Source organism: Pleuronectes platessa, chromosome 8 (genome assembly GCF_947347685.1).
Source record: "Pleuronectes platessa chromosome 8, fPlePla1.1, whole genome shotgun sequence".
Taxonomy (NCBI): Eukaryota; Metazoa; Chordata; class Actinopteri; order Pleuronectiformes; family Pleuronectidae; genus Pleuronectes; species Pleuronectes platessa.
The window spans coordinates 20707456-20733197 of NC_070633.1; the positions used below are offsets into that span (position 1 = coordinate 20707456).

Below are 25742 nucleotides of genomic sequence, written 5' to 3' on the forward strand. Positions count from 1 at the left end.
CACCCCTGAACTATATGAATACAAATCTAAACAACAGGGTTTGTGAGGTCAAAGTGACATTGACCTTTAACCTTTGAACACCCAAAGCTAATCAGGTCATGTGTAAGTCTAAGTGATAGTTTGTACCGTATTTGAAGACATTCGCCCTCAGGGTTCTTGAGATATCATGTTCACAACAATGAGCCGGTTGGACGGATGAGAACCTGAAAACAATATGCCGTCGGCCACTGGCGTCATAAAAACATTTAGTTTGATATCATCTCATTATTATAAAAGATATTAAAAATAACTTGAACTTGAAAACAGAAAATCTCACCACTCAACAATCATTGAGGATCAACTGGAGTGAACGAGTGAATCAAGTAGACAAAACATTTTGAGAGCAAGAGGCAGAAAGAGAAAGGGGGGGGGGGGGGTTAAAAGTAGCCCTTTAAAACTACTGTTTCTTCTGCACAGTACAGACATTCTTGAGCAGACTGGAGGGAGTTGTGACCATATTAGGAACGTGTTACAAATCCTGTGTCTGAGAGAATAAAATGCCATCGGTCCCGGCTGCAGGGCGCGGCTCCTCACATCCACACCGCTCTGCACCTCCGGCCTCGGATGGATGTGGGAGATCTGCCATGTCAAGATGTTTTTACAGGAGAGAGTCATGTTTTAGGGAAGAAGTGACAGAAAAGTGAGGATCAGTTCATGAAGTTTTGTAGTTTAGATTCTTTTACATAACTATGTAGAGCTTGGTTGACATGTGTAAGGACAGAGATACAAATCTGGCCCCTGAATCTGTCCCAGAAATGAATTTGCCCAAAATAGTGAGGTTAGGTCAGTTTCAATCACAACCCTGGATTCAGTCAATAATGCGAACAAAACTACAAAAGGTTTTGGACAGGACATTCATTGGACTAATGCCTGGTTGTGTTTTGTTCATTATCCAACAGTTTGGACTTTTAAGCTCTGGACCAAAAAGGTAATGAGTGTGTGAGCCTGCTACTAAATAAAAAACAGCTGTTGCAGTGATATGAGGATGTTAATGTGCTTTACACAGATAGAAGTAGAGCTGTAAAACATGATCTGTCAAGCCTGTGTGTCCAGTCCCATACAGACACAAACACCATTAAAGTAGCGCCATCCCGGGTTGGGAAACTTTATTTTGAATCTTTACTTTCTGGGACTTCACCCTCCTGGCCACCAGGATGAAGTTGAATCTTTTCCACTGAAATATTTAGGAAGTTTTAATTATCTTTTACGGGCTTTCTGCCATATTCTGAGGCTATGAAGATTATAAACCTGTTCTTCCTACAATAAATCACAAATCCCCCTTTCAAGTTGAATTATTTCTGGCACTAATCTTGTTTCACATGTCTTGTGGACGGGATGATCGCTGAATCTCGACAGCTTCGTTCTTACACGACAGAGACATCCAATAAATAAAAAGAGGGGGAACAAAGTAAATGAGGAGGCCGTTACTGCGAGGGCTTTAATCAAAAGCACAGGCTTCTATTTATTGACCATTGCACGCACATGAACAGTTGAGAGTATATTTATACAGATGCGTCAGTAGAGTCAGTACCTGCAGCACAGAGGAGAAGGGAGAACGTGATTTCTTGCTCTTTCTCTCTCTCTCTCTCTCACACACACACACACACACACACACACACACACACACACACACACACACACACACACACACACACACACACACACACACACACACACACACACACACACACACACACACACACACACACACACACACACACACACACACACACACACACACACACTTTGCAGTATCAAGACACAGCACAGCAGGCCTCTTTGGACTCCTACTTCATTTCCACTGGTCAAAGCCAGTCACCAGTCACCAGTCACCATTCAGAGAGCAGAGAGGGAAACACAGTGGCAGAGCAGGAGGCAAATACCGAAACCTACGAGAGCTTTTACAGATTTGCACTTTTTTAATGTGTCATTTAAAGAACAGTGGCACACAACTCTGTTTGTATATAATGTGACCATTGTTTCCCCACCGTCAAGTGGAGGATGAATGATTCATGCTCTGCAGAAGACATTTAAACAGCAGTTTGTTGCGAACACACATACAAAGTACCTGCGAGGTGTGAATGTGGGATGACAGAATGAAAGGTCTGCCACTACAGTGTGGACATTGATTCTTCACAAAGTATTTATCAATGAACCGAAATGAATGTCTACGAAATACATTTCTTCAGCGATCATTTAACAGACTGTCGCTCGTTTTTTCACAACCTTCCAAAACACAAGGTAAATAATAATAAAAAAAGCAGCTATAAGATAAAACAAACAAGGCAATAAAACATGAGTGCAAATTATTCAGCTTTTTTTCCCCCCCTCACATCATTGTTTCCCTTCAACAAAATAAAAGTCCAAAATAACACAAATGAAAAGTATGAAGTGGAGGGAAGATTAAATAGTTTCCTGGACGTCAAACACTTTTAATAAGAAGTTCCTGCACAGCAGAAGATAACTGTGGAAGGAAAAGCGATATCTAGAAACGCCTGCTCTTCCTTCCACTTCTGTTTCATCCCCAAGATACGAACTGACACACAAACAAAATGGCCAAATTCTCCTTCCTCATCAATTCCTCTCATTTTAATCATCTATATCTCACACTCGAGCAAACACCCGATTATTTTTTCTTTGGCTCACCAAACCACCAACCCGTTGTGGTCGACTGCGTCATCGAGTGTTTCCTGGCTTCTGTCTGCATCAACACAGTGTTGCCACGGGGACGTCCTATCAACACTTCCTGTTGAACCCCCGTTAACAGCTGCTGTGCTCCACACACAGGAGACAACACACAACACACAACCTTCCATTCTACTCGTACACGCACGATAAATAACCCCCGACAGCGTGCGAAAGACTGGAGTAAGACGACAAGTTAAATGTAACGCGTCCATCTTTGAGAAACATTTTTAAGAAGTGAGTATATTTATGACTTGAAGCACGTTAATGCTATTTTACTTCCTGTTTTAATATCAAGCCATGAATCCTAAAGGACGGCAGAGAAAAACCTCCAGCATATCAACAACTATAGTTTTCCTGTTCTTGAAACAAACTCCCACATAAATATCATAAAGAATTCCCCGCATCCAGCTTCATAAATGCAAATACTTGTTATTTTTAGTCACATGTGCTTGGAAAATGTATATCTTTGGGCTTTGATCAATATTTTTTGACATTTATAGGCAAAACAATGATCGATCAATCAAAAAATAGCGATGAATCAACAAGGAAAATAACAATTAGCTGCAGCCCCAGTTAATAATTCTTTGATTTACCAAAGTTATACATACAAAACACCAACTTTCTTTACTGTCAAATTCATATAACTATCTTTGTCATTTAATGAGAAAATTGGATTCAAAGTCTCGACAACGATTATAAAAATGTGCATGAAGCCAAATATGACTATGAAAAAAGGGATTCTGATTAAAATACATAAGCTCTGTTGCCAAAAAGAATATAAAACACTTGATAACATCAACTGCATTTTGATTTTCACAAAAAGTGGAAATGCAGGAGGCGGATGGCACTAAGCTCTCTTCATTTGGATCTCACAGCAGCCCTTCGTTCCGTTGGGAGCGGCATCAGCTTCTAAAATAAGGTGTAAAGTCCATCTCTATTTCACAGTCAAAGGTCATTGGGAGAGATCCACGACTTTCACTGCCAGGTCACAACGCATCTGTGGCCTCACATCGCTACACACTACTGACACGCAAATAGCACAAACCGACAGCCCCAACACCCGCTGAGTATATTGCTACCTTATGGACAGAGGTGTCTGTTTAGTTTTTTGGGTTTTTCTCTTTTTTTTTTTTTACAAAGGAAAACTTTGACCGCGTGACCGACCCATCCTCAGACAGCTCTGACTCCCAGGGCTGATCCAGTGTGGGTCGCCGGGCGTAACACTAGGACTCCCAGGCACTTGATTGTAACCAAATGAACAGTGAAGTTGTCCACTGGGTCAGCAGGTCTCTGGCGCACAGAGAGAAGGCAGCAACATTCAAGGTCAGACCCGGAAAAACACAAAAGCCCTCGGCCTCACATACAAAGAAAACAACGAGCATCCTCAGCATGCATATCAAAGATATAGTGATATACTGTACGTCGACAAATTAGATAGTGGTTGGTACTTGCGTTTACACACGAACACATGCTGCTGGACCTCTGTGCGATGCTACAGTCAAGGTAACTAGCACACAAGTTGAAGCCAACCTGAGAGAAAATATATTTCTGGAAAGGGTGGAAACGAGAAGAATGAGAATGAGGTAGAGACAGTGATTTGCCACAAGAAGGAGTGAGGAAATGAAGCAGTGAGGAAATGAAAGAAGCAAGAGGAATGAGAATCTGTGCCGGAGCAAAAGAGAATTCAGAGGCAGAATGACAGGTACTGGTCTTTTGCTCGATGGCTCGGGTCAGTGTCAGTGGGACGGTTGTCTGCGTCTGCGCTGACAGACTGACTGCTTCACATCTGCAGGCGGAGTCGGGGGTCTGTGAAGGGCGGCTCCGAGTCATCCATGGGCAGCACCAGGCGTGTGCCCCGCATCACCAGCTCGTTGTCTCCGTATGTCAACTCTCTGTCCAAGTCGTCAGCGGTGACGCCGGCAAAGGCCACGCCGCCGCTGGTGTGGGCCCCGGAGGCGTCGGTGCTGACTGTGATGTCTCCGTAAGTCAGGTTGATGTCGCCGTCGGTCAGGATGAGGTCTGAGTCGTCATCCTTCAACTGGCATTCATTCTAGGGGGAAGACGTTAGACATTAACTTCACAGAAACTCAAATTAAGACGAGGGCGAAACATTTAAATGATCGTTTTCTCATCTGCCGGTAAAACAGAACCTCTCAAGCTGATTTATCTAAATAGCTGATTTCCATTCAGTTAATACAGGATTAAAAGCTTCACAAATACAGTTTGGCTCCTGTATGAGCCGGTGTCTGACCTCGAAGGCCTGGGGGCTGGTGAGGAAGCGGGCGAAGGGGGCGCAGCAGGGAGGCAGCGTGGCGGTGAGGGGGGGGCCGCTGTGAGTCAGGATGGGCTTCAGGTAGCTGCAGAGGGGGCTCGGGTCAAGGAAGGTTAACATAGAGGAACATGCACTGAGAGACAGAGGTTAGACAAAATGATACAGAGACACCAGGACAGTGAGATTCATGAACGATGAGACGGACATGTTCAGTTTGAAAAGAACAACAACAGAATAAATTTAAATCAATAAAGTAATTCAACATCATGAACTAAATACTGCGTCATCAATTAAAATTATAGATAATTTATCTTCCAGTCTGTACGAGGCACTCCCCCTGCTGGCTGACACTGTGAACTACATTAGTCTCCACGCAGCTACAATAGATGCCACCAACAGAAAATAGCTGTCAGCTCAAAGTACCGAGGAAAATAAACAGTAATACTTGTGTCTAAAGCTAAAATGCGTAACAACTTATATTTATTACTTCTTTGCACTGCTTTTACTGCACTACTTACACGGTGTAAACACACAGGGCAGCTGATTTGCACACGCCACAGTCATGGTGCATTCACTTCCCATTCATCACTCTTTGTGTATATTGTGGATTGTTTATCTTTCGCACTACTCTTAACTCCGTGTTAAGAATAGAATAATGATGTATGTTGGTTTAGTATGTAAGTACATCGAAAGTGATGCTAAACAGGAGTCAAATCCCCTGTATGTCCACACATACGTGGCCAATGGAGCTGATTCTGATTCAAAATCTTAATTTTAGCTTCTATATAAAGGTTTTAATACTGATTTAAATATATTTATAAACTTTATAACCAGTTAAAGCATTACATTTTTCTGTTGACGTTTTGTGTACTTTTATTTTGAATATATTTCATTATTTTAAGTCATATGTTTATCCTCCTTTAGACTAGGGTTGCCATTTATGTGTCTAGCTCTCCGATAACTGACAAAAATAGAACTAATTCAAATCCCCCGAGCACATAAATAACTTCTAATAAATTCTGCTTGACTCATTTCTCACTAAAGGATACTTGTGGTCAAAGTTGTACCAAATCCTGAATAGATAAGCACTTTCTAGTTTGGTGCTTCTTCTCTCTGGTCCCTCGGCGATGCTCATCTAAAATAAACAAAAACAATAGATGAAGTTTTAGGCATATTCTTGTCATCATAATACGTATCAGCATCTCAAAATAGTGATGCGTCTATCACAAGAGACTGACTCACGGGGTTATCTTGATCAGAGTCCACTCCCACTCTGTAAACAAACAAAACAAGGAAACACATGTAAATCATTTTGAGTTGCAGCTGTCAGAGCATGATGGTGTTGAGAAGCGTGTTTCCCCCGTTTAACGAGTTCCTGAGCAGAGACGCCTAACGAGGAGATGTACAGAGTATAGAAACCTTCAGGCATTAGCCAGAGCAGAGCCAAAGGTTACTTTCACTTCTTAATTCCTGGAGATTGAAACTGAAGGTTTGCACAACCAGAGAAAATTCACTTATATCAGTTGAATTCAGTATTCATGTGACCCCTGTGTTAAAAAACAATACTAAGTGTAAATCCAGGGATGGATGTGAGTGGGGGTGGAGGTGAGGCCTACCGTATGCGCTGGCAGGACAACATCTGGGTGGTGCCACCTCCACAGACCCACACGGTGAAGAAGACCACGAGCAGAGTGGTGGAGAACATCATCTGACGGGCGTACGTGGCCGTGTCCCTGATGGACAGGGCGAAGGTCATCGCACCTCGCAGTCCTGACGAGCACAGCACAGATCATTGTTGTGAACCCACATCAAGCATGTGTGTTTACTACACAAGACAAACCTCTGGTCACAAGCCGGTGTTGCTTTATTTTCTCGGCATACAGCAAGAAACTAGAAAAGCTCCCAGTGGATCCACAGGCTGCAGATACCTTAGACTCTAAATTCAAGTCTTATTTTGTACTGTGATTTTTACAGAGCTTACCCTGTGCATGAGGAACATCTTGTATCTGTATTCCACTAACCTGCGAACATCATCATGTGCTGAAAGTTGGACCGGATCTTGTTGCGTCGCCCCAGATTAAGAAGGAATGAGAGAGGGTAGATGTTAGCGGCTCTTCCCAGGAACACAGCCAGCTGAGAGGGGAAGAGGTTAAGGAGAGGACACCAACACAAAACAAAACCGAGAGCGAGTTAATTCTGTTCCAAGCTTATTTACTAACCCCCTCAAATCAATTAACATTTACATGTTGCTGGTTGATTGTAAAACCCTGGGAACTTTTTCTATTCCGATACTGACGTGACTGAAAACGCAGTGACTAAAAAGGGGGTCATGGTAATCTGGTGTTTTCTTCTCAAGATTTGGTCGTTTCGGACGCAAAAGATACAAAAGCTCCTACGATGAACATGGGATTAAAGACGTGGCTCTGGAAGGTGAACAGGGTCAGACCCATGTAGGAGAAAATGAAGTTCTCCGCCAGGAAGTTCAGAACTTCAAACAGCTGCAACACACAAGAAACAACATCAGACGACATTAGATGACAGAGGATTTGGTCGGTGTACAGCCTGTAAACATGGTTACACAAATCCAACAGCTTAATACACACGGCTGGCACTGCTTTGACTAGAAACATTAAAATGAAGTTATCTTAATTCTAGGAAAGAAAGTTATGGCCACTTTGAAGAAAAAACAATTCTGAGATTTGGAGAATATTGTCTTGATATAATGAGAATATGGTAAAATATATAATTTTTTAGGAAATAAGCAGCAAAGAGGACTTGTGTTCACTTCAGATCCAAAATCTTCAACCAATCTCAGTGTTTCTTAAGAAACTGTGAACTGTGTATAGCACACAGATTCCACCACTGTTAACTCGCCCTTTCTAAACTTTCTAAATAAATGCACAAAAACAACTCAATATTTGAACCATGTTGAAAAGGACCAGAACGAGCAGTAGTGCTAGTGAGGTCCAGGTCTGACCTGTTTGGTCCGGTCCTGGGACTCGGGGGACAGGTTGTTGAAGGTGTAGTGGGCCTGAGTGATTCCACAGAACAGCACCGCCACCACGCCTGCAACACATCAGCAGGGAGAGCACATGGTTTCCAGTTGAAATACTCACTACATTCCAGTTACTGTGTGTGTGTGTGTGCGTTTGTGTGTGTCTTACCTGTGAAGCCACAGGCCTCAGCCAGCAGGAACGTGCTCCATGACATGAGGAAGAACAGAGCCGTCTCCAGCAGCGGGAAATCTCTCAGCTTTGTGAACTTGGTCACGTACAGACGAGAGTCAAGAAGTTGAACAGCACACTCAGACGATGAAACATGGAACTTCATTAGAATTCAATAAAGTGGATATAAGGTTTTTCCACCAGATAAAATAACAAAATATCTGCCAATGCAGTGAGATGATTTAATTTAAGAAGTCTGCATTTTAAAACACTGTCTCATGTTTTCAGAGAATTCTGAGAAGTCTGTTTGTTTGTTAGTTGGTTTCTTTGTTTGCAGGATTATGCAAAAACTACTTAGACAATTTCCACCAAAATCTAAAAATAATATTTTTTTCATGTTATATTTTGCACCAACCCCTTTATAACAGCAGAAGCGGGATATTGTTAAAACAGTTAATTAACCCGAGGCTTTGGTCTGACTTTTTTAAACTTGTCTTGTATCAATAAATAATAACACCAAAAAGATATGAGAGCAGTGACGACTCCGGTGGCCACCCCCAGAGCGAAAGAGCCGCTGAAGACTCCGAGGAAAACCCCAAAAGATTTCAGGATCGCCACGATATCGAAGTTGTGCGTGTTGTCTCCCTCTGGCTGGTACGCTACTATAGACCTGGCGTTACACAAAGACACAACCGTTTAATGGAAACATCTCATGCAAAGTGTAAGTACTTTCCTGATATAAGACAAATAACCATCAGTGAAGGTTCATATCATTTCCCAACTTATTGAGCTGAAGTTGAATCCTGAATACAGAAAGTGTTGTAGTAAACATGTAAACATTTTATAACCTCCCAGTACAGCATGAAAGTTTTTGCTAAAGAAAAACTTTCACTCACGTAGGCAACTTGGGATAAAGAGAAAAGAGGTCATGAGGTTGAAATAAAAGAGTATTTCATTAATTCAGTGTTGATACTCAACTCATAATGAATTTTAGATTCAAACTGAATGCTATTTAAAAAGAATTACAGATATGAAATGTGTCTCCAGTTTATACACATCTAAATTTCCACTGAGGTCAATAGAGGACTACAAATACTGAATGTAATGGTGCAGTTTAGGTTTAATGTGCTGCCACTATCACAATAGCTAACAATTAAAAGATAAGAGGGATATAGTTGTTATCATTAGGTGCTGTTAAATACACAGTTTTTCATGATAGAAAACAAACACAGGGAGAAAAAGAGACGACGGAGCTTTTTCATTCCTCTGAGGATTTAGTCAGATAAAAAATCTGCTTAGGAAATCATGTGGATGGAAAAATTCCAGAGAACTAGCAATGCCACAAACTCAATGAGAAAGAATCTGTGTCACAGCAGCCACGCACACTACAGAATTTTGTTTTTGGGATTAGAAAAGATGAGCCGTGTAACTTTATACTTTCTCTTTTCTATAATTTGTGTGAGTCTGAGTCGAGTATCAACACTGAAAAATCCCAGTAAAAAGATACTGGCAAGAAACAGTACCACACGTCTCATCAGACTTGGCTCAAATAGCTTTAGAAACGTGGTTTGAAAGTGGAGTGTGCCACGAGAGGGGACGCCATCGCAGCAGAGGTTTTTAATATTGTGCAGGGTCATTGTCAATGCAACAATGAAAAAAAGATATTTAAAACTTTTGTATTGGTAAAATGGAATCAACGTGGCACACATCACTTCCAAATAATAGTTTCAAATAGTACTTGAACCAGGTCTGCCAGTAGACCATATTCACCCTCTGCCTTCACAGCCCCCACACTTGAAAAACAAATCATCAGGCATTTTGTCTGTAAACACTCGCGGCTTCGTGCCCTCGTCTTGACCTCTGTATATACAGTAAGTCTGAATATAATTGGAATGTGTTCTTAGCTGGAATAAATGAATAAGTAATGAAATGTTCTCAGCTACAGTGGATTCAGCCAGAGTGTAGAAACAAATGACCGATGATTTGTCATGTCGCTCCCAAGGCACCGCCAAGGCACACAATGCCATGCTCTACTTAGTACACCCGTTCAATGGGCTGGTCCAAGTCTCTCCACGGGGCCCGGCCCCTCCGCTGTGCATGCCTTTAGAATTTATAATCCTGTGGAAATAATTCAATGTAAAGCAGGAGAACAACTAGCTCAGGTACCACCTCAGGTTTAGCATCACATCGATGAGAAGCTGATATTAGTCCAAGGTCACTGGTAATTAATAAGAAAAATACATGACTCACACTTTCATTATTTCTGTTAAAAAAGCAGTGAGTTAGCATCAGCAGCCGTGCGAACACTGTGGACAGATTTGGCACAGACGCAGATTCAACGACTGTGCATGATGTCGAACAGACGGACGACTTACGAGGACAGAACCAAGGCCACGGCGTCGTTGAGCACGCTCTCTCCAAACAGCAGCGCGTACAGATCCACGTCCACATGCAGCTCGTTGAAGATGGCCAGGACCGTCACTGAGAAACAACGAGAAACAACATCAATCCTTCTCCACATTAGACAGAACCAAAATATTGATACAAATCAGAAAGCAAGTGGGTCCAGAGCTTCGGGAGCCATGCTCCCAGTCTATAATGGTTTATTCTTTTAAACATTTGAATCCGTTTTTTTACAGTTGTCTTTTTGTCATATTCTAATAATAGAAATAACATTAAAAGGGGCACCATTTTGGAAGTTAATACTTCAGAAATTAAATTACTTTACTGTTTTGTGTGAAAATCTGAACAAAAATGCAATTTGGAGCTTCGATATTTGTATTAATTGTATGAAAGAAAATGTTTTTTTTTTTTTTTTGTATTTATATAGAGCTTTTCTAGTCTTGATGACTCAAAGCTCTTCACAGTACAGTTTTACATTCACCCATTCACACACACATTCATAAAGTGCATCTATTAGAAGCCCTTTTTTTGTTCTATGAGGGGCAAGTCCGGGTTCAGCATCTTGCCCAAGGACACTTCGGCATGCAGATGGGGAAGACGGGATCGAACTGCCGACTTTCAGGTTGGAGGACGACCGCTCTACCCCTCACCCACAGCCACTGCCGCCCCAATATCAAATTATTTTTTAAACTGATCTGCACCAGCTATATTTCTCATTATCGTATATTATCTTTAGTTTTATGATGAAATGGTTTTGCCCGTTCCCTGTTGGTGGGAACCCGTCCCACGAACTTTCAACAACTTGTAAGCAGGAGACATATTGAAGGCTGAAGACCACCACACGTACCCGGGTCAGTGGCCGAGACGATGGCTCCAAAGAAAAGACAATCGGTGAAGAAGAAGTCTCCGTCCAGCTGCCCCACCTGCTTCATCAGCGTCACACAGCCGTACATCATCAACCTGACAGAGGAACAGACCGTCATGTTGCAATAAGTCATAAACAATACTGACTTTATTGGCACTTACAAATGTTTCTGGTACAAAAAGTATCTTGTGCATATCTGCAGTGCATATACTCCAATATAAAATTTTACATATGAGATCAGAAGAATGTTTGTATCAGTGTTTTCCTTTTTGGAAACTAATATTCTTACCCGATAACGAAACAGGAAATAACCGTCCCCAGGAAGGCATACGCGAGAATCGATCCCATGTTACGGAAAAAATGTCTCTGAAAAACAAAACAACAAAACAATGTAACACATCAAGATGAGAAGGAATAGGTGGATTTCATAATGAAAGGAGAACATTGTTTGAGTCATGTTTTAAACATGTTCACTTTGTAATTGTCAAAGTATTTTGAATGAAGCAATAGAAAGTGTGGTTAAAATACTACTGCACTGTAATAATACTACTGTAATGTGTTCTGTACTATAGACACTACTGTAATACTACTGTACCCTTTTCAAGCTGTAGCCAGCATGGAAGATGATCGGCGGTAGAAGAATGTTGAAGAACACTTCAGGGTCAAAGGTCACCTGAGTCACAAACAAAAACAATTATCATGAATTATTGTGTAATAATATCATGTCACATTTATGAATCACTACAATAAGGAAGGACACTAAAATACTTTAAAACAACAGTTGTTTTCCTGGAAACTTCGAGGCTGCTGTTTTATTGACTCACTAAAATAAAGGGAACATCATGAAGAAAATTCCTGACCGTACATTGTAAAATGACAACATTGTAAAATGATGAATTAAGAACAGGGGACGGCTTTATAGTGAGAGGGCTGCCACCTTACTTTCTGTTTTGTTTATATTCTGTGAAAACAGAAGTTATTTATTCATGCTGGAGAATCGAATTCAGGCTGCAATACTAGACACAGAACTATGATGTCAGGACGAGAAAAAGAGCCGTCCAGAAATGCTTGTTTTGTCTGATCAGCTGTTTCAAAACCTAGAAAGTTCTGTAAACCATTATATGGGAGAAATAACAACAACTTCTGAACATTTGATCTAAAGCTAAAATCCGCAAAACTTTTGATTCAGAATAAATGAAATGTTGAAGCGACTGTCCAACCACTGCTCATTCATTTTATGCCGATCGTCTCATCATTCAGTCATTAAAGGAACATCACAATACATGCATAAGATTGACAGTGATCAATAGAGATGAGTCAAACCTCTGTGTGACATTCACACCGTACCTTTCGCAGCATCTCATTATCTTGCACGTCGTCCACCTCGTTGGGACTGATCTCTCCTTTCAGAGTGTACTCGTAGAATTTGCCGCTGACGTTGATGAGCAGGGTGGCGGGACTGGCGTTCACGTTGCAGCTCAGCGTGACGTTGCTGATGTCCCGAGGAACGTGGATGCCGTAACGTAAGACCACGCCAACGAGCACGCCTGAGGACAGCGTTGGAAAAGAGCCGAGACAAAAAGGCGAAAGAGGGGAGAGTCGGTTAATGAGCAGATTCAATGAAGAGATGTCACCCTCTGAATCGTAGAACAGTAGAAGTAAGAAGTAGCAGAACATCCAAATACCCAAAGAAAGTATTAGTATTTCAAAGTCAAATCCAAACACAGTATTTGAATAAGGGCTGGGCAGTAAAACAATGTCAACAATTATCGCAAAATGATTATCCTTAATAGAAATATCATAAAGTTTATAAATAAATACTGATATATTTCTTATTCATTGAACAGTGAGGAGGTATAAGACAATTGATCAGTCTCGGCTAACATGTTTTTCTGGATGGCCTATTCCTGAATTCACTTGGGGTGCCGGGTTATTATTGGTCTTTCATTTCTATTATTAATATTACCATTATTATTTATGTGCTTCCTTCTGTATTTTAACCATCCATCTTTGTCCTACAGGTCTTTATACTTTGTGCTAAAAAGTGCTCTGTATATTAATATATTATTATTACCTTAGATTTGTCAAATGTTTAGTTGTTTATCAAGTGTCATTTTCTGCTCATAAAGAAGAGTTTAAAACCAAAACCTTCACAAATCAGTCTTTAAACTTTAAAGACATTTAAATGTGACATTTATGTTGTGATCATTTTTAATATCCTAATTTTAATAGATGTGTTTAGTGACTTTCCAACCCGGGTGCAGGAAAGGTTCAGGAAACAGGACAGATTTTTGGTCGGTTTACTTTCACGTTTCATGCGTAGTTCTCTCTGGATCAGCTGTGTGTCATTCTCAAGACCAGGCCGAGTGCAGAGGTGCTGTTTGTGTAACTAAGCTTGGTGCGTCTCTCAGGACCGGCCTCGTGTGTGAATTTCCTTAAAATGAAAAGTGCTGCAGCTCAGTAAACAGGATCGTGAACGTGTTGGAAGCTGACTGTGGATCACGATGGTGGATCCTGATCCTGGTGGTGGATCATCATGACGGATTGTGGATCATGGCAGATCCTGATCTTGTTGGCAGACAGGTTGACCGACACCATTACTGACAGTAACTCCTCAATTAAGATGTCAGTGCTACACCCTTCATCTCTAGCATACATTTTGTGTACGTACAAATACTTTAAACATTGACAGTAATTTCCATTATGTTACAAACCGTTTATTCTAACCTATGTTGTAAATATTATTGTTTTACTGATCTATTGCACTTCTGTCTGTCCTGGGAGAGGGATCCCTCACATGTGGCTCTCTTTGAGGCTTCTACGTTTTCTCCCCTGTTAATATGGATGTTTTGATGGTTGTTCCTGCCTCTTGTTGAGGGTTAAGAACCTAGGATGTCGCTCCTTGTTGAGCCCTATGATACAAATTGTGATTTGGGAATATGGGTTATACAAATAAAATGTGATTGATTGATAAATAACACGGAATCATTTCAGATCGGATCTCCAACAACAAAGCAAGAGTCTCTCTCTCTCTCTTTCTCTCTCTTTCTCTCTCTCTCTCTCTCTCTCTCTCTCTCTCTCTCCATCACTGTCTCTCACCATAGATCATCGCCAGTCCGGTCTCGTGCAGGAACCTGAAGCGCCGGTGCTTGAACAGCCATATGGTGAGGATGGTGAGGGTGAGGAGCAGGATGAAGATGAGCAGGTCGGCGCTGTCCTGCCGGTGGCTCTCCTCCGCCTGCTTCTCCGTGACGATGTTCTCCATGGCGCTGTCGGAGGAGGATGCTCGACACACACAGATGCTCACGGACAGACCCACCAGCACCAGCAGCCACAGAGTCCGCGTCGCCCTCCTCGCTCCGCTGACAGTCACTCTACCCAACATGTCGCCCGCTCTCTGCTCCAACGCTGGGACGTCGTCGTGGGGTTAAACACAGGAGGGAAACTTCGTGCAGATGTGGAGCCACGACCAGGAGCTGGCTGGAGGAGTCGGGCAGCGGAAAGACGACAGCAACACACAGATCGACCCCGGCCCGGAAGTGAAAACCAGCGATCCCGAGAAAGTGTTCAGTGTTTATTTCAAACGTAAAAGCAGCATATCAGGATGTTGTTAGTTTAAATCCACAATAAGTGTTGATAATAGCGCGGATCATTGTGTTGTGATGTATGTGACTCATGAGTGGTCGATAGAATAGATGTTATCGTTTCTCACGGTGTATTTCAAAAGGTTATGATACTAGTTGTAAAAGGGTGACTCTTATTGTGAAATGTACCATTCTCATCCTTCAGAACAGGCAGTGACGTACATAAATAAACATATATATATGTCTTATTTATGTTATAAATTGAACATCTTGGCCCTTATGTGATATCACAGATTAGTTATTAATAAACAGCCATGCAAAAAAAATCTCACGGCCTTTTTTTGTTTTTAAAACGTACAGTATTTTATATTTTTAAAGGAAATATAAATCAAAGCAATAGTGCAAACAGGTAAATACAAGTTAAATATGTATAGTCGCCTATTATATTTTATTCTCTTTAGTCTAACAACTCTCATGTTATAGCTTGATGACTGACATGAAGTTGATGTGCCGTTCAAATTAATCGGAAATATCTTTTCTCTAAGGGGGAAGTAATAAACATCACGTAACTTTGGTTCTGAATCAGTGTTTACAGCGTGAAAAAACTTCTGTACGTGAACATTACATATTTTTAAATCTTAAATATGCATGATACAATACCTTCTGTCAAGATACAGCTAACTATATGTGTACTAAATGTGTGCTGGGTCTGCGTGATGTTACTTACACATTTTCCGAGGAGTACTTGAAGGCAGCAGTCGTCAACACAGTGGCCGACATGTTTTCTCCTCGTTAGATGAACTGGAGCGATTTTAAATCAGAATCGTAATATTCACTGTTTCTTTGCAGGCGTTTAATCATCGAACACATCTGTTTATTGAAGGAGAACGAAGATGACGTCTAAACTGAAAGGTACACTGGCACACTGTTAGCATAGCTGCTAAGCTAACTATAGCAGGTTAGCCGTCTCTGTTGTAAACATGCTGCTAATGCGGTTGCGTCGAAATGAATTAAAGATGATAGAAATTAAAAAAACACAATTGCCGGAGTGTGGCTCCTGAATGTGAACCAATGTGTCCACAGCTCCGGGTTTGAAGCAGGTTTCTCTGGACTGTCTTTGCTGTTATATCAAGTTAGCTCCAAACAAGCTAACTTAGCTTAAACGTTTCTTTGTAGCTTCAAAAGCTGATTAAAAATCACCTCATAACGTGAAATCTACAAGCGATCGAGTCTATTAATCTGAGTTTGTTGTGTCATAACAACTACAGGCAAAAGTCAATAAAGCTAATGCAGCCGTAACGAATGTAGAATAACAAGTTATATTAATATAAATATGTAGCATTAAAGTAGAATATAATTATCAGGACACACGTAGCAAAAATGGAAAGTAACTCCAAATCAAAGTCATGTTTTAAATATATATATTAAATTACTCTGACTCTGTTGACGTATGGAACCATTTCATGTTGTTATGAGAGAATCCTGCAGAAGCTCATTACACCAAACACTCTGTTTACTTTTAGTGCAATTCCTTTAGAATTGGCTCCAAACAGGTTCAATCTATAACAAATGAAAACGTTTGGACATGGCTGGTCAACATGTCTGCTAATGTGAATAATTTAGTGAATAGAAGATGAGTTGATCTCCAAAAATTTCAAGTTTTAACATTTAGCGCAAAGTTTTTGCATTATTTATGTGTACAATTTCATAATGTCATAAAGTAATAGAGCAATTTGAGCTCCCATAAGTTTTACCAAGGTCTCAGACCTTCATATGCTTTGCCTCCTTAAAGCTTGTCACAACAATTAAGAACCATGATGAATACAAATGTTATGGATTTCGTTGGTATTGTGCTTCTCATATAATTCATCTCATTCTTACACTGCTGGCATTGGCCATCTGGGTAAATTTGGCCCATCAGAGTCCTTATACACTTTAAACCATCTATGTGATTAGTTGATTATCCACTCGACCCCCTGAGCCACAACTGCACAATAACTTATCATGGGTTCCTCTAAGCAGCTGCCTACCCCTCTTAAAAGTATCATAATGGATCCCCACAGGACAAGCCTATAAGAAGATATAGCCAAGCATTTTCAGGGCACAGTTTTGAATGTAATTAAGATATGTCAGTTAACAGAAATAGTTGAGATCAAGTAGAATTCTGAAAGACCAAGAACACTTTCTGAATGAACTAGTCCCAGGATTGCTAGAAAGGCAAACCCCTGTAGTGGTGGCGTACTGTTTTACTGTGAGGTGACACCTGCACAAATATAACCTTCAAGGAAAAGTCCTTGTAAGAAAATCTTTCCTGCTTCTTTGGCACAATATTCATCATCAGAACTGAGCTAAAGAACATCTAAAGAAGCCTGATGTAGAAACAAGGTCTGTGGACTGATTTAGTCAGAATAAGGAACAGAATTTTGTGAGAAAAAAACACCTCTCCAACTACAAAGCGAAGCAGTGGATAAGTCATTCTTTGGCTTGGGTTGCAGCCAGTGGAACATTTAATTTGCTGAGGGAAAAGGGTTCAATTAAAATACAGCAAATTCTGGGAGCAAACCTCACAGCCCCTGTAGAACAAGCTCTGAATCTGAAAAGAGAACGGATTCTGCAGTTGGATATTATCCTAATCACACCTCAAAATCTACAATGGACGACCTTAGAGCAAGCTGAAGGTTTCTTCATCATTGCCCTCCAAGTCCCTGTTTAAGTTTGTACAAGATTAAATAAAGTAGTCTTGCTTAAAATATGAAATATATCTTTATACATATATATTTATATATATATATATATATATTTAACTTTTCTTTTTCAATATCAGGAAAGTTTTTTACTCACTAAGGTATTCATAGTACAGAAATATACTGTTTCATGCCAAAAATATGAAATTAAATTAATCCTAAAACGACATCTCTGATTTATGTCAGTTCAGCATAGGCAAAGAGTTATGACAGTGTAAATGGTAGTTTCCTAAATATAAAAAGCAATAAGTGTAAGTGGGTTTAATTATTTGTTCATGGTCACCTGTTTTAATTCTAGTCGGGAAGGTCGGCTCCAAGAACAAGAACAAGGAGGATGCTCCGTATGAACTGGAGAGCCAGTTTGTCCTGCGGCTGCCCTCGGTGAGACTTGTACATGATGAAACAGATTTTATGATATAAATGATATTAACTGCGATTGTACTTAAACATGTGTCCTCTTTTACAGGAGTATGCTTCAACAGTCAGAAGGATTGCACAGTCAGGCAGTATGAACATAAAGGACAGACTCACCATTGAGTTGCACCGTAAGATGCTTTTTATGTTCATAGTACTGATGTGTGAGACATCACAGTTCGAACTCCTGTGTCAATTGTATTAATAATCAGTGTTACGTCCTCAAGCGTCCTCTCTTATGCAAAACATGTGTTCCACCTGCATGTTTTGTCTTCCAACTGAACAGTGACAGCTGTGTCTAGATGGCAGTGGTTTTCTACAGCCTCCAAACATCTCATTATACTCATCACATCATTCCTCTTGTTTGTGTTTTAGCTGATGGTCGTCATGGCATAGTGAGAGTGGACCGCGTCCCTTTGGCTTGCAAACTGGTGGATCTGCCTTGTATGATTGAGTCTCTGAAAACTGTGGACAAGAAGACATTTTACAAAACTGCTGATGTCTGTCAGGTAAACCACCACAGGGGCATTACATTGGAGTCAAGTTTCCATTGTCGATGTCACCTTCGTTAAATATCTTTTTTTTTAAGTCCATGTTTAGGATGACTGTGTTAAACATGATTTTTCTTCCAGATAGATCAGCACCATGTTGTGTATATATATATATATATATATATATATAAAAACACTGGATACATATTTAGTTTAGAATACGAATTGCATTTTTTTTTAACATTAAAATATAATTTTTTATAGTTAATTATTATGCATGAGTACAGAGACTTTAATCAGCAAAATGCTAATTACACTGAGTTATTAATTATGAATTTTCATGGTTCAGATGCTGGTATGTACACTAGATGGAGACCTTTACCCTCCCTTAGAGGAGCCGACTGGCACCGACCCAAAGAGCAAGAAAAAGGACAAAGACAAGGACAAGAAATTTGTTTGGAACCACGGCAGTAAGTCGACAAACATCTACACACGACAGCATTTTGAGCTGAGATATTGGCACATCAGCAATTCAAGAAGTTCAGTTTCCCGCCAGCACAGCTGAACGAGCTGTATTGACTTCATTAATCCCTTTTGTTTTGGTCTCCAGTCACCTGCCCCCTGAAGAACACGCGCAAGAGAAGATTTCGGAAGACAGCGAAAAAAAAGGTTTTGGCATTTCCATTTCCCCTTCAGCGCTTCAATCCCCTTTCCCATCCATCCGTTTAGCATCTCGTCTGATGATCCATCTCTTTCCCCGGCTCTCTTCCAACAGGGCATTTACATTATATAAAACAAGAACTGTGGTGAGAGTGAAAACTAAGATTTACATATAAATAAAACCTTTCCATCTTAGTTTGCCCCAAAGGCCTGCAAAAAGCAATTCACTTTTGCTTTGATCAGAGAGAAAGCAAGTGTGCACGAGCACTACACTTCTACATTGTCTTTTGAATAAATCTTCCTGAAGTTGCACAGCCGAGCCATATTGATTTAGCCCCTTCTGTTTTAATCGCTAATGTGCACGCTGGCATCCAGCCAGCTGCTACCTTTCAGTGTGTGTGTGTGTGTGTGAAAGCGATGCCACGAACAGTACATGCAACTCGATCTTCCTCTCTATCCACAGTATATTGAATCTCCTGATGTGGAAAAGGAGGTGAAGAGATTGCTGAGCACAGACGCTGATGCCGTCAGTGTCCGTATCCTTTTAGTGACCTGCTCATTTTCTGCATGTCCATAATGTAAAGGCCAAACAGCAGTAAGAGTCTAAATAAACACAACAATGGTGTTAAATCTATTTACCAGGTAAGATGGTACAATTCAGAAAAGGAGTGTGTTTAGTTATCATGTGGAATGAGCTGGAAATGATTCATGGATTTAAATCCTACCCGTGACCTCAGCTTTAGATGAATCATATCGTTCTCGCTGTTTTGTGTTTTTCAACAATCATAACCTTGCTCCCATCTCACATGCTCACCAAATGTGACTCAGTGGAATGCCTTTGTGAGAGCCACGCACTTTGCAAGGAGGCTATTAATGCTCTAATGAAACTCTAAACTTATCTGACAGAATAAGAGCACAGCAGGGCCGCTCTCAATGGCTGCTTGCTTCGCGTTAATTGAGATGGACTGTTCATTATCATTGCTTAGTTGGTCACAGTGAAGCTGGATTCTAATTATAGTTTTGGGAGTTCACACGCAGCAGCAGCCGACACACACACATGACGTGCTAATGAATGGTAAAGATGTGGCAGCTCCCGCGGAGACTCATCTGGTTTTCACCCTTCTAGTCGGGATCAAAGACGAGCTTGAGGAAAGTGAGAGTTTTGAAGGATCATGAGTTTTTTACGGGAGGAGTCTACACACTGTGTGTTGACCTTAACCCGAGATGTTCAGGATGGGAAATAATAGCGGAAGATGAGTCCAAGGAGCCGGAACAGCAGGGCTCTCTGGCAAACCTGGACTCCTCACCTGGCACCTCAGGACACAAGATGGGTCATGGATCTTCTGGTAAGTCAAACAATCCTTAATGTACGTTTTATAAGTGTGGTGAATAAGATACAGCAGGCTTAAAGCTGAAACGGGGTGTGAGTTAGTACCTGGGCCACATGGCCTGCAGAAACTTAAAGCAAGTAACATTTTAATCCAATATTTGAGAGTGAAGAATTGTACAACAAGTACTTCTGTCAGATCATTATCCTTGTCACTGTTCTTAGCATTTTCGCCCAGTGGTTTGAAATGGAAGAAGAACACCCCCATGCTTCAGTTACTCTTTGGCAACATGGTTATTTTGCCTCTATATTTCCCAGAGGACTTTCTTTGCACCAAGGATCTCAGGCTGGCACTTATTGCCACATCAGTTTATATGCATGAAAAGCCTGACTGTTGTTTCATTTTGCTGCTGAAACCACTGATTTGCTTTCTGCTTTGTAAATGTTGCCTCAACAATCTATTGTACGTTCATGCGTCCGTGACTTTTACTGCACCACAAAGTGTGGGCAAAGTTTTACTGGGTGACAGGGGCTGTTCACAGCAGAGTGGAGCATGCTGGGTGTTTTGAGTCCACTTTTATAATATCTGATTCATGCCCTGTGAGGCTCGCATCCCTATGAGCTTCTGTTTTCTCTGTGACCCACATCAAACCCCAGCACATGTTCTAAATTCTCCCTGTTTTCCTCTGTATGTCCGTGTTAATAACAATATCCCACGGCCAGCCCAGCGTGACGAACTGAGAGAAATCTTCAACGACATCAGCAGCTCCAGTGAGGACGAGGAGGATGAAGGGGACCGACACGAGGACGAGGACCTGAACATCATGGACACGGAGGATGATCTGGTCCGACAGCTCCAAGACAAACTCAACGAGTCGGATTCCGCTCAGCATGAGAGCGACAGAAACAACCAGATAGGTGAGAGACTCTCAGGGCTTCTATAACCCATGTAGAAAATGCATATTTTTTTAATTGGTGACTTTATTAAGAGCTTATAGAATTATTTCTTATTTAACGATGAATTTAGTTAAATCATCTTTATCGAAGATCAAATTCCAAATTTTCTCTATAGATTTTAAATTGAATATCTGGTATTTGGCTGTCGGTTGGACACTAAGGACGATATGGGGTTGTCTATTTTGTTTTATTTGTTTGTTTGCAAGATTAAGTAAAAAACGACTTAACCAATTGATTCGAAATTTTGTGGAGGGACAGGGAATGACCCAAGGGAGAACCCATTACATTTTGGTGCAGCTCAGGGGATGGAACCAGGAAGTTTTTCACAGTTTTTCACATTGTGAGATGAACTTTTCAACATTTTCACTGATAGATGAGAATAATTCATGGACCCTGATGACAGTGTTGCTATTTGATGCAGATTCAAATAAAAATCCGGATGTAGGGAATTTCAATGTGGTTTTATAACAGGGATGTTGGTCCTTGGTGGATTTATGCACTCTACTGAGTGCTACTCTAGTGCCGTTGTTAATCAAAATTATTGTTTGTTGCAGCACTGTTGACATGGTTTAGTTCTTGTTTGTGTAAAATATAGTTCTGTTCTACATCCATTAACAAATTGTCTAGAGTCCAGACTTTCAGGTCTGTAAAAGCTGCTGCATTTTTATAAATGAAAAATATGAAGAAACTCTGAGATTAATGATGTATGCTTATATCCATGCGGTGGGCGGTGCATGTTTATTTATGTCTTTTCTAACACATGCTGGAAAGTGTGTGAGTATTTGTTTGTTAGTGTGTGAGTTTACCTGTGCTTGTAGCTACAGTAGGTGGATGAGGTAAGTGCAGCATTAGAATTATGCAATGGTTGGTGCTGTACTTGCAACTTCCATTTACCCGTCAGAGTGAACCCTTATTCTTTCAGACTCACTCAATATAACAGCAGTCTTGACCGGCGATGATGCATGTTGATATCAGAACCTTCTTGAAGACCAGAGATAATCAGAACTGAGTTTTCTAGGCCAGACACTACACACACCACCACGAGTAGTCCAACTTGGATATATATACACGTGCCGCGCCCCCTGTCCACGGAGATGCACACGCTGACAGCTCTCAGCTCTGATTCTCCACTAGCCAGGCTGATAGGTGTTGTGGCCCAGCATGTAACTGAGACAGCTGTCCATTCAGACGGCTCAAGGCATCCTTATCAGCATACATGGAGCTGTCAGTCAGCCACATTGTTGGTCAGCTCCTGTGTCAGTTCGACAGAGCCTCTCGTGGTGTGTGGGAGTCTGGCTGTGCGTGTATCTGGCAGCTGTACAATGTGGTATTAAATGGTTCTGCACTGACTCCCTCCTGCATGATTTTGCATATGAGACTGTGCCAGTGGAGGGAAGCAGAGGATGTGTGCAATTAGTATGAAGGATAGTTGATGGCGGAGGAGCCACAGGTTGTAAGACACTATCACTTTGTCTGGCTGTAATGAGAACCCTGTGTGAGGCTCGGAGCAGGCTGATTTAGTTGTGTGTTTTAGTGCTTCAGCCTGCTGGCTCATGTCCTTTTTAAATGGATTTGTTGTTCCCATTAACTGCCATTTGTCAAGCAGAAAAGGAGCCAACCTTGTGGTTCAGCAAGTTAAGGTGCATATCTCTTCCTTCTGGTTTTATGAATGCCGCGTCACTCTGAAATTGTGGCTCGTCTTTCTCTCTCTCTCTCTCTCTCCAGCGTTTTCTGTCTCGTCCGCACTGCACAAGAAAGCAGAAGCATTAATTGTGTGTTGTTGTATTTTTGTTAATGACGGTTTTAACACGTGAACTTCCTGCTGTCCCCCCACAGTCATGGAGTTTCAGGTGCAGATCAACAGCATCAAGGCCAAGCTTCAGGATACTCGCGCCCGGAAGAAACAGCAGCAGGAGCTCATCATGAAAGTGGAAAACCAGGCTCTCAAAGTAAGCTTTGAACACACATACACACATAGACACATTAACAGACACACACACACTTGCACTTTTTTTCTTTTCGCCGTCATTCAGAAACTAGGTCTGCGTGTACAGAAACATAAACAACAACATGCAGATGAGCTCGGAGGCAGAAGTCTTCATGCAGCATAAGTTCTCACAACACTGATGTGAAAACATAAAAAAAACCAGATGATTACACGCATTGTTTGAGGCCATTATTTTGTTTTTGTCATTTTAAAGCCTTGACAATTTCCTTTTCTGCCAAGCACTCCTTAGCAGGGACTTTACAGTGAGTGAAATATGAGCAGACGTAGCCCTTTTTACTTTGCCATTTAGAGCTCTCGTTGCCCGGTGTTTTGGGGCCGACAAAGCCCGTTATTATCACAGTCACAGGGAAAAGGTCAGCTGTCTCTGACTGGCATTCCAAGTGGCCTTTCTGTCAGAGGAGATAGCGACATGAGCCGCCCAGGCAGACACACATTTAAAGCCATCACAATTTAATGAGGCTCAGCGTGTCGACTCCAACAAATCCCGTTTGTCTCTCTTTCCCCTCACAGAACCGTTTCAAGGCCTTGTTCAGTGAGATCATTCTGCAGGAGGAGCGGGAGATGGAGCAGGTAAGAACCTCTTCACAAAAGCCCGGGATCAGGGCTAGCTGTGAGCTCTCTGCGGTTTTCAGCACTTTGCATGAATTTACCTTGTGTGACTATCAAGTACTGTGTTTAGCAGATGAGGTGTTCCTTGCCGTCCTTTTTAATCCCAACGATTCATCACGTTAAAATCAATTTGTCAGCTATGAAATAGTGGCCACCCACTATCCTGGGTCATGCTTTGTATTTAAAAATGAAGGCAGCAAATGACATGTTAATCATCATCTACTTACCTGCCAATTTCACCCCGGGGCTGTCGGGCATCCATCACTCACTCTGTTTTCTGCTTCAACAGCTGGCCTCACTGCAGGAGCAGCTGGACTCACTGATCGAGAAGTGACCACCAGGGGGCAGCCTGATGTCATCTTCAGCCATACAACACACACACACACACACACACACACACACACACACACACACACACACACACATACACACATGATGAAGAGGAGCAGAAGAACCTTCATCTAGGGAGGAGGGAGTTTTTTTAACTAACTTGCTGTGTCATTCCTTTCAGTTTTTGTTTTTCATACATTAAAAACTCAGCAGAATGATTTTTGTTTTAAATGTTTTTTCTTTGTTGCTTCATATGATAACCATGTAGTCAGTTTCAAAAGATGAATATAAGATCCATCCTGAAGCTAAGCATCTTAACATTTCATGACTTGTATAAAGAATAAATTTCAGTGATACACAGGAAAGAAAACTGTCACCTTTATTGCGTGGGAATCAATCTCTATGTGGATATTTACAGGTTTGAATCTTTGTTGTTGCTTTTATAAATGTAGTGAGTGTCAAATCTCCACAATGTCAGGATGGTTTACATTATGGTACACATCAAAAAACGTTCAGACTAAAACATGAGGATTTACATGGGAAACACTGTATGTATACAGGAACCGGTTCTGTCAGAGATGTTTGTACATTTTGTACGCACATGTGTATGAATGTCAAATGGTATTTTTGGGCACAGCTTGTCCAATCAGGGACAAAAGCAGTGTCCCCAATATGTGAAAAAGTAGATGCTGGTTTGGCTTTGGTAAAGTTTCATGTAAACCGGTCAATTGGGGAAAAGGCTGTAATAAAATAGAATTTTTGGGGTCAGCAGGTAAAGAGTAAGTTTATGCAACGTCCCTAAATGGGAACTATGACGTGTGCTTGTGCGTTTGTGCGCCACAATGTAAATACCAAGGACAGGTGAGGTGAATATTCATTATTTCATTTCATTGTCATCTGTAAAGGGACGATGGGGTTTATCAGGCAGCAGGTGAACGTTCAGCTCCCGTTTGTGTTGGAAGTGAAAAATTGGCAAGCGGGAGGATCTGAGTGACTTTGACAAAGGGCGAACTTGTGATTGGCTGAATGACTGAGCTTCTCCAACACTGCAGGTCTTTAATGCTGGCTGTGATAGAAAGCTGTCAGGGGCACAGTACATTGTCGCTTTAGACTGAGACTGCATAGCCACAGAACAGTGTCCATGCTGACCTCTGTCCGCTGCACTGGACATGTGAACGTCACAAATA

At 41.3% G+C, this 25742-nt stretch overlaps 2 protein-coding genes across 4 annotated transcripts; one reads left to right on the plus strand and one right to left on the minus strand.

Moving 5' to 3' along the window:
* Positions 1 to 1476: 1476 nt before the first annotated feature.
* Positions 1477 to 14963, minus strand: slc9a6a (solute carrier family 9 member A6a). Its single transcript, XM_053428783.1, has 16 exons — positions 14531 to 14963; positions 12779 to 12978; positions 12027 to 12104; positions 11721 to 11797; positions 11414 to 11526; positions 10539 to 10644; positions 8692 to 8833; positions 8164 to 8269; positions 7977 to 8065; positions 7384 to 7497; positions 7021 to 7132; positions 6616 to 6769; positions 6242 to 6272; positions 6049 to 6134; positions 4979 to 5084; positions 1477 to 4777 (listed from the first exon to the last, which is right to left on the minus strand). The coding sequence occupies exons 1-16, from the start codon at positions 14814 to 14816 to the stop codon at positions 4508 to 4510; spliced, it is 2070 nt and encodes a 689-aa protein (XP_053284758.1). The 5' UTR covers positions 14817 to 14963; the 3' UTR covers positions 1477 to 4507.
* A 787-nt stretch (positions 14964 to 15750) lies between these two features.
* On the plus strand, positions 15751 to 24931 carry taf7 (TAF7 RNA polymerase II, TATA box binding protein (TBP)-associated factor). Of its 3 annotated transcripts, none has more exons than XM_053428786.1 (13): positions 15751 to 15927; positions 18058 to 18140; positions 18226 to 18304; positions 18549 to 18682; positions 19014 to 19134; positions 19275 to 19333; positions 19788 to 19860; positions 20557 to 20670; positions 21375 to 21569; positions 23445 to 23557; positions 24127 to 24186; positions 24515 to 24597; positions 24628 to 24931. In XM_053428786.1, the coding sequence occupies exons 1-12, from the start codon at positions 15909 to 15911 to the stop codon at positions 24557 to 24559; spliced, it is 1095 nt and encodes a 364-aa protein (XP_053284761.1). In that variant the 5' UTR covers positions 15751 to 15908; the 3' UTR covers positions 24560 to 24597; positions 24628 to 24931. The 3 variants fall into 3 exon arrangements, with proteins under 3 accessions (XP_053284761.1, XP_053284762.1, XP_053284759.1); XM_053428787.1 differs by having other exon boundaries at positions 24515 to 24594; positions 24634 to 24931; XM_053428784.1 differs by having other exon boundaries at positions 24515 to 24931.
* Positions 24932 to 25742: the final 811 nt, after the last annotated feature.